Consider the following 10,000-nt stretch of genomic DNA (forward strand, 5'->3'; position numbering starts at 1 on the left):
AATACAAAAAAAAATACTCATGATTGTAGCTTTTATCAGTTTTGAAATATTTCCATATAAATAACGATGTGCCAAAATTTCAACTTTCGGTCAACTTTGACTCTACAGAAATGGTTGAAAAACGCAATTGTAAGCTAAAACACTTATATTTTAGTAATAGTCAATCATTTACCTTCATTTTATAACGAATTGGAAGTCTCTAGCACAATATTTCGATTTATGGTAACTCTTCCGAAAAAATCATACGTGCGATTGTGGTAATGTTTGCACCATTTTAAATTAGCCGTTACATAAAGTTTTATATATGAAAATGTGCGCAATTTCATGTAGAATACAACGAAAAATAATTGAAGGTTGTAGCTTTTCTCATTTTTGAAATATTTGCATATAAATCACGATAAATAGAAAAAACACCACGTTCGGGTCAACTTTGACTCTACCAAAATGGTCGAAAAACTCAATTGTAAGCTAAAACTCTTATATTTTAGTATTATTCAATCATTTACCTTCATTTTGCAACAAATTGGAAGTCTCTAGCACAATATTTCGATTTATGGTGAATTTATGAAAAAAACTTTCCTTCCCTCCGCGCGCGGATTCTCCGCCATAAATCTCCGAATTGCGTACATCGAATTCTCGGAAAATTTGCTCCGTTTCATATTAGGCATTTCATAGAGTTTTATATATGAAATGTTGCGCCAATTTTCATGTAGAATAAAAGGAAAAATATTTGAAGGTTGTAGCTTTTCTAATTTCCAAAATAATTGCATATAAAAGAAATGATAAAATTTCGACATTTGGTCATTTTTAACTCTTCGGAAATGGTCAAAAACTGCAATTGTAAGCTAAAACTCTTACAGTATTGTAATATTCATTCATTTGTATTCATTTTGAAACAAATTGAAGTCTAGAACAATATTTAGATTTACGGTGAATTTTTGAAAAAAACATTTTTTTACTTCCTCGCGTTACAAATTCGTACATCATTTTGTGATATTTTTCCAGTGTTGCTTTTATTGTTTTACAATGTATTATATATCAAAATGATTGCAATTTAGTGTACAATACAACGAAAAAAAAAGAAACTCGTTAGCTTTACCATTTTTGCACAGCGTGATTTTAATACAATTATGTATGAATTTTTTTTCTCTACCATATATCCCATTATTTACATATGATATTATTTTTCATTTCTGATGATTGCATACTAAACTTCAGGCAATGATAAAAAAAGGAGCCAAAAATGAACTCTTAATCTTCAAAACTAAGCGTGCTGTGATTTTTTGAAAAAATTATTTTTTCAGCTTCCGCGCTCACTCAAAACCGGCTCCGGCATTCGGGGGAGTTTTTGATTTTTACAGCTTCGGCATTTAAGGGTTAATTGCCTGGACAATATCAGCTTCATTAATATCTGTCTGATAAATACTCATTATTTTCATCTCTTGTATATCATCTTCATTATCAATTCTAGGTATAAATTCTCTTATATCTTTCTGCTAATATGTTGTGTATTTCTTTTTTTTTCATTCGTTATTCACCCATTATTTCTTAGAGGGCCTAGTGGTCATTCAGGTAATTCCAGCTCAGCAGACTCCCCATCAGTACCATGACTTTCAGCTAGAGCAACATCAGTCTTCTGGGATAAAAGAGGTGGGAGCAACATCAGGGGTCTCACAATCGCCAGAATCATGAATCTGAAAATTGTCGACTAAGTGTTTCTGGAAATTGAGAGACCCCTGATGTTACTCCCTCTTTTATCCCAGAAGACTGACGTTGCTCTAGCTGAAAGTCATGGTACTGATGGAGAGTCTGCTGAGCTGGAATTACCTGAATGACCACTTTGCCGTTCCAGTCATCTCGGTGACAGAAACAATCGAACAGGGTTACCTGACCAACACTGTTAAAAGAATCTGCCTTGGACCAGTTTCTTGAGTTGTTGTAACACTCCCTCCATTGTTTTACCATCAGTAGAACTGAAGAGGGATATGGAGCAGTATCCAAAAATCTCTCCTTGTCATTTTTAACCTTGTACAAAAAAAATATATATTTATAACTACTGTGGCTTTTGTCAATATTGTAGCCTCATTACAGTGTTCCTTAGTTCATTATTTCTATTGCTGAAATATTGTTTGTAGTTTGAGAATTTGTATTTCAACATTTTTTTTCCCTCAGATGTATCAGAGTGCCTAGAGGGAACTCATAATTGTCATACGAATGCAAATTGTATCAATACTCAAGGAAGCTTTGTTTGCAATTGTAAACGTGGTTTCACTGGAGATGGTATCTTGTGCAGTGGTGAGTTTTTCTTTTTACTGGACTTAAAATGTTTGTTGCTTTTATTTAGTATGTATTTGGGAACTGTCTCACTTTCTAGTAAAAAAGTTAGTAGTAATGTCTGCTTTTCTTAATGTGAAATATGTTAAATTTCAGATATAAATGAGTGTTTGGAAGGGACAGGCACGTGTAATGTAAATGCCATTTGCATTAACACTGAAGGAAGCTATAGATGCGCCTGCCCGCAAGGATATACTGGTGATGGATTCCAGTGCTATGGTAAGGGTTGTTGTAATGGCTTGAAGTCGTTACATTGAAGTGAAGTCCTATGACTGACATTGTTCCTATTGCTTTAAATCCTAACATAGTAGTAGTAGTATTCTGTATTTTCTAATAATGATCTTAATTTTCTCAGATATTGACGAATGTTTTGAGGGAACATACGTTTGTCATAATTTTGCTGCCTGCGAGAACACTGAGGGCAGCTATATCTGTTTGTGTCAAGAGGGGTTCACTGGGGATGGAAAACAATGCTTTGGTGAGATATTTCAGAATCATTTTAATGTTTTAACAGAAAATATTTTAAAAAGCAATTTATCTTTTATTGGCTTTAAATTTAACTTAATTACTTCATAGTTAACTGAACACTGGATGCCTCAATATGTTGTTTATTTTAGGAAAGTGTCTGCCTTGCTTTAACTGTACAGCACTAAACTGAATAAGAAATTACCTGTGAATTTTAGATAGATAACATATATTGGTACAGCATTCTACCATATGTAGTTTTCTTTTAATTATATATATATATAAGCTTAGATTTTATAGTTTAACAGGAGCTCTGATGCCAAAGGCCCAATTATAAATTAACTGCTGCTTGCTACCTTACTACTGAAGGGATTTGCTTCAAATTTTTAACTCTTATTCTACAACTAATAATAAAAATTCTCTCATTAGGAAATTTAGAAATTCGACCCAAGTTTTTTTTTTTTTTTTTTTTTTTTTTTTTTTTTTTTTTGCAGTTGAAAAATAGTTTCAAAAATATGTAACAAAAATTTTCACTTAAAATTGAATTTGCTGATGACAAAATCAAGATACATAGTTATATGTGTACTACACACTGTAAAAGTTTCTTTGTTGGAAAAAGTAAGTTTTAAGAAAACAACAACAAAAAATTATTTTTTTTATAACAAACTATGATAGTTAGAAAGCTGGTTTTTGCACTAAAACTCTGGTCTCTCTCAATTTCTGTTACCTTAAATTTGCATTTATGTGGATTACCAACACCATAAGGCCTCATTTTAAAGTAAATGGCTGTTTCTACCTAATGATTGAATGGGATTTGCTTCAGTCTTCGTGGAGATTTAAGCATTTAGTTTTGAAAAATAAGTTTTCAGGAAAAGGCAAAAGAAAAAATTTTGGATGTTTAAATTTTAAATAGCCTTAAACAATCAAGAAATTTTGATCAAATCCCTATATCATTATAACTCATTTTCTTTGACGAGTCCTGTAGAGAGAATGGGATATTTTAATGGGGGACAAGTATTTTTGAATAAATATTTTTCACATTAGGTTTTCATGCTTTTTTTAAAATTTGTTCTCAGTGCCATAAAAGTGATGAACAAAGTTGTCCATGAACCAATTTAAACATTTAAGCAGTAACCTTTTAAGATTTATTTCTTTGCTCATAAAAACAGTCGAAAATAGTGTATATTTCAAACTTGATCCAATCTCTGATCATTCTTCTTTAGCAATAACATTTCTAGATATGTTTGTTTACACAAGTCCAAAACCGTGAATCAGTACTGACTTAATTGATCCTATCCCGAATTATGTATTAATACAGATATATTTTACGTCTCTCACAATTTGTGGTTCAAATTGTCGTACAAACTGTAAACAAAATTGCCAATAAACCAATCTTAAAAATTTTTTTTTAGTATTATTGCTTCAGGATAAGTTTTGTAAGACAAAACATTTGAAATTGTTAATAGCTAAAATTTGATAATTCCTCTAAATTCAGTGGTCAGTGCTCTCCTTAATACCCATGTGTATGATTTAAATGGCAAGGTGATATTTTTCCCTTTTAGGAATTAAGACATAGCGGAGTTTGTCTCTGGGTTCAAACCTGAAAAATTCCTGGTACTCTTAGTTTAGGTTTAAATGGCAAGAATACTTCCAGTTATTATTAAATTTTTCAGGCATTATAGTACCATAATTTGGAATGATATAGTAGCTAGGACTGACTAGCCTTTGAAACAATTTTGTAAATTTTTCAGTACTTTTTGGACCTGAGTGAGGCTATGTAATATGATTTTTGTATATTAAAACCTGAGTAATGTAGCTATATGGTGATGAGCTCTCTCTCTCTCTCTCTCTCTCTCTCTCTCTCTCTCTCTCTCTCTCTCTCTCTCTCTCTCTCTCTGTCAATGTCAGTTTTGCCCCCACTTGAACATCACTACTACCAAGTTTCATCACCTTAATGCATTAGGTAAACAAAAAGGCTTGTTCAGTTAAACAACTATCCGTGCTAGCACTGAAAGATATTTTATACCCCAAAAAATACAAAGTACTTTAAAAAATTTATTTTTTGATTTTGAAACATGGGAATTTGTTATAAGATCTTTTGGTTCTCAGTTTTTTACAATTTTTTTTTTTTTTCTTCCTCAGATGTGTCAGAGTGCTTGGAAGGGACCCATGATTGTGATGTTAATGCAAATTGTCTAAATTCTCAGGGAAGCTTCATTTGCACGTGTAAACCCGGATTCACCGGAGATGGCAAATTTTGTAGTGGTGAGTTATTTCTTACAGTGGACTTCACCATAATGGAGTATAGTGGGCCCCTCGTATTCGCGTTCTCCGGATTCGCGGACTCTCACATTCGAGGATTTTTTTGGGGAACGTTTCCCCGCATTATTCGCGGAAAATTCGTGCATTCGCAGTATTTTTCTATGAGAAATATTCACAAATTGCTGATTTTTTTTATCAAACCAACGTTCTCACTTTCATACATTCACTACTTTAGCTATCACGACATTGCTATCAAGATAGGTGTAGCCAGCAACCTGTTCTTAAGAGCCTTATGAATTTGTTCCCCAGATTTCCTGGAAAAAGAATTTGAACTAATTCGTAAGCAATTTTCGTCTTTAAAGTATCCTGACCATATAATTAAGAAAGCAATTCACAAAGCAAACATAATTTTCTACCGACCCCCTAAAGACAAGACCAGAGATACACCCAACAATAAAATAAAAATTCCTCACCTGGACACGATTAAGAAGGTGACTCAGACCCTCGGAAAATCTAACCCTTTTGCATTTACTTACCCAAACACCTTGGCCAAATCCCTGATTAACGTCCAACAAAAGACATCTCCCAAGGACACTGGGGGTTTATCAAATCCCATGCCAGGACTGTGACCAATCTTACATCGGATTTACAGGTAAATCACTTCCCCAGAGATTAATACAACACAAACGGTCAGTTAGGTATGGACAACAGAACTCAGCTATTTTCAACCATATAAATGAACATACCATAGAATAAACTGGAATTTGTCACGTGTAATTTATAGCAGCAACTGCCGGTACAAAAGTCAAATGATGGAATTGGCCTTAATAAAAGAGAGGCGGGTAATGAACATCTCAAGAGGAGCATGGATTTCAGATACGATCGACAAGATTTTCATTCAACCAACACTTAAGAAGATTAAAGGAAGATTATCAGGGGGGTCAACAGTAGGTATTTTAAGTAGTTCTAAACAGTGGTTTTTAAAGCCTCTTTAATAACCCAAGTATTTTTTATTGCATGTTGAATTTTGCTTGGAACACAAGCTGGTCCTGTGTCTTATTTTATTGGCTTTTGTATAAATGCTCTTTTTATGTTGCAAGCTGGACTTCTTTTTGTATTTCAGTATGCTTCTTAACATTACAAACCTGTGTCAAACTTTGCTTGACCGATTTATTTTTGTTTATCTTTTATGTACGGACAATTATTAATCTTGTCTTATATTATCGCCATATGAATGATATTTCTTTGGTGAATTTTCTGTTAATTTTATGAGTTTCTATCAAATAATGACAAACAAATATACTATACTACTATGCTATTAATATTTAAAGTAAATTTTAATTAAACATTTTATGGTTAAAAATATACGTACATATGCATTGTTTTCTTTTATGCAATTACTATTCAAGATGTCTCATTTTCTTTTTACAAGGGAAACATTTGTATGAGAGAGAGAGAGAGAGAGAGAGAGAGAGAGATCTTGATTGGCAGCTGCTGCTGTTGTTGCTTTATGGTGTTGAGGGCTTGATTATAGGGCTCCAGTACCATTTCAATGATATTTTAGAACTCAAGAGTGTTCAGTATAAGGATTCCTTGATCATTCTCCTAATTTGCGAGAGACTTTCCAAAGTCAGGCACTCCCTTTGTTCCTGCTCCTCTCCTGAACCTGGAGTGTCTTCCTCATTGGCAGACTTGTCAGGTCTTCAAATATTAGTCTGTCAGAGGGTCAGAGTGGGGATTAATGAGGGTGGCATCTTTATCCTTGGTGATGTCATCAAAGCCTTCTCCACCAAGAATCCTCGCCAACTGGACCGCCTTATCAATGGCCAAACGTTGAATTTCCTCAGGAGAGAAGCTCTTATGATTATGCACACAATCTGGGCCCAATTTACTCCAGCATGTGTTCAGGGTCTTTTTCATCTTTCAGTGACTGGTCTGTGATGGACAGACGTGGCAATCATGAATTTACACCAATATTTTTTCAGCGTAAATTCACTGTCACAGTCCATTTCATCAACAATTTTGGTGATAGAAGTTCACTCTCGACGTGCTTTGGAAGTCAAGTAAAGCTGTTGGTCCCATTGCTGAATAACCACTGGTTCCATGCAATGTAAAAATACCATACAAACAAACATTTCATCAACAACGTGCTGGAGGGAGTTCCTGGTGTAGAGTGCCTTGAAGGCATGAATCACTCCCTGGTCCATCCCTGGTCCATAGGCTGGAGGAGAGGTGGTGGTGTTGGGAGGGAGGCACTCCAGCTGGATTCCCTTGTAATAAAGATCAAAAGGGTGGCCATCAGCATTATCCATAATCAGCAACACCTTGAACTCCACGTCTAAGTCATCCAGGTATTGCTTAACTTGAGGTATGAAGTTTTGATGCATCCAGAACACAGGCAGCAACACCTTGTTCTTATTCATGAGTGCCCTGGGGTTTGCAGCCTTGTAAATGTGGCCTGGTTTCAGCATAAAGCCAGCTGCATCCCCTCACATTTGGAGGGTAACCCAATCCTTCTGTGCCTTTAATCAGGAGGCTTTATCTTCGTCCTTCATTAAGTATGTCTGGAAACAACTGTTGTGGACAGTAGCCTTTCTCCTGCAGAATCTTCTTGAAGCTCTTGGGGTATTTCACTGCCACCTCTTTGTCCACAGATGCTGCTTCCCCTTGTAGAGAAACAGACTTTAGGTGGAACCGGTGGAACCATCCTTTGTCCACCTGTAAACCTTGAGGAGTTGATTTCTTCTTCTTCTTCTTCTTCTTCTTCTTCTTCTTCTTCTTCTTCTTCTTCTTCTTCTTCTTCTTCTTCTTCTTCTCTTCTTCTTCTTCTTCTTTCTTCTTCTTCCTTCTCTCTTCTTCTTCTTCTTCTTCTTCTTCTTCATTCCTTTTGTTGTTCCTCTTCTTCTTCTTCTTCTTCTTCTTCTTCTTCTTCTTCTTCTTCTTCTTCTTCTTCTTCTTCTTCTTCCGTGCCTCTACGTTGTTGCCTTCCATAGCAGTTGATAACTGCTGATAGAGTTGAGCTTTCCATGAATGATGATGGTGTCAAGTGGCACTTTTTTCTTCTGGTGGTGCTTCATCCAGTATGCCAGTGCAGATTCTATTCTCATGATTGTTTTGTCTTGCACTGTCGACACTTAATTTTTCTGTACCGAAGTAGCTCATTCCTACACTCTTATTTCAGTCTCTTCTTGGTGTATCTCAATGTGCTTTTGTTCACATTAAAATGGTGGCCAGCCACGGCAAGAATTTTGTGTTCCTTTAAGGTATCGAGAACTTTCACCTTCTTGTTGAGCTTCATGACCACCGCCTTTCTTTAGGCTCTATGCCAGAAGCTTTAGAAGGGGCAGGGCGCTTTTAAGGAGCCAATTTTGGCACAATTCACACTATTTGACTGTGTAAAAAAACAGTTTCGCGATTATGTCGTCTCATATCAGTAACTCGCTACGCAGTGAGGCTGATCAAGGAGGGATGTGTAATGCCCACAATTCCATCTTCATGAGATGGGACTCGCATTGCATCCAATCAACGCCAAGTGTACAGAAAATGAGTGCCAAGGAAAATTAATGCTGCTTCTGGTTTGGCTGCTTTGCAGACGACAGCCAATAGCTTGTTGAGTATCATATAGTCTAGGTACTACGCTAACACATCATCACCGCATCATAAGAATTATCTGTGGAAAGTTGGCTTGGTTGAAACACCTTTCAAGAAAACCAAATATATCTTATTGAAATTTTGTTGTGTTTACATTAACATATATTACAGAACTGTAATATTTGAAAATTAGTAAATCTTTTTTTCTTCATAAATGTATTTACTCACGAAAATATACTTAGTACGTATGCATGAAAATACTACTACATACTACAGACGATAAAAGTGCGTACCCTGCTATTAAGTTGTCTTATATATTTAAGATATGCTCCGAATATCAGTCTACGCATGCGTATGTGCAATTTATACGCAGTTGACCCAATACAGTTCAGTGTTTTCTTGTTTTTGCATTTTGCCTGGAAGGTGGTATGATACGGACTAAGAATATTCTGTGAAATCATCCACTAAATTGTCTATACGTTCTGCTTCTCCTATGCCTTCTGACAGAGCCTAAGTGCCAGAGGACCTTACATTTAATGAAAGTGAGGAGAAAGTAGACATGATTGTTACATTAAGAGAGGGGAAAATTCAGCCCATTATGGCATGACGAAAAGCACAGTCACCTGCATCAAGAACAAGTATGAACAGGGTGAAATACTTAGAGAGGTCCTTCTTGAAGAAGCACTCGCTGCCATCTTTACTATCCCACCAAAGGACCAGGATTTTGAAGAATCTCGTGGTCTCTGGTCTGTACAAATTGATCAGGAAAGGCAGATACAGACAATAATAAAGGCATGGCATGAGAGAGAAGAAAGGGCCAAAAATTTTACCTATAATTTTAATGAGCTCATGCAGCTCTACCATAATACCACCTTTGTTAACATGTTCAATTACCTCAAGAAGGTGGTATCTCCCGAAACCACAGACAAAGCGCCTCCTGAAGAAGGTGAAGAGGCATCCTCAGAGGAAATGTAAATCCTCTACTTTGCTGTGCAGTCATATCTTCATCATTCATCAGACTGCAAAACTAATTCATCATCTATAATCAGTGTTTATCATCAGTGAGTACATGTATGATTTAATATTGTAATATTAATGTTACATAGTACATACTGTACAGAAAATATGAAAATACAGAATATTACTTTATGAAAAAATTTGCATCCATGAATAGTGGGGACCTGCAAATATTTTTATAGATTGGTTCCACAGAAAAACCCTCGAATGAGTGAGTCTTCCCGCAAACGATATTTAAATAGGTTCCACAGAAAAATCCGTGAATCTTGAGGATACGAATACGGGGTTTGACTGTATATCATATACCTATACAGTAGCATAGCCTACAGTA

At 35.5% G+C, this 10,000-nt stretch overlaps 1 protein-coding gene across 1 annotated transcript in view; it reads left to right on the plus strand.

Moving 5' to 3' along the window:
• LOC135210390 (fibrillin-2-like) overlaps nucleotides 1-10,000 on the plus strand; it is a 66,082-nt gene that overhangs the window by 13,853 nt on the left and 42,229 nt on the right. Inside the window, exons 6-9 of the mRNA XM_064243295.1 lie at nucleotides 2,173-2,295; nucleotides 2,431-2,553; nucleotides 2,690-2,812; nucleotides 4,942-5,064. Coding sequence (XP_064099365.1) covers nucleotides 2,173-2,295; nucleotides 2,431-2,553; nucleotides 2,690-2,812; nucleotides 4,942-5,064 — 492 coding nt within the window. The remainder of the gene's footprint in view (nucleotides 1-2,172; nucleotides 2,296-2,430; nucleotides 2,554-2,689; nucleotides 2,813-4,941; nucleotides 5,065-10,000) is intronic.

Source organism: Macrobrachium nipponense, chromosome 39 (assembly GCF_015104395.2).
Source record: "Macrobrachium nipponense isolate FS-2020 chromosome 39, ASM1510439v2, whole genome shotgun sequence".
NCBI classification, from domain to species: domain Eukaryota; kingdom Metazoa; phylum Arthropoda; class Malacostraca; order Decapoda; family Palaemonidae; genus Macrobrachium; species Macrobrachium nipponense.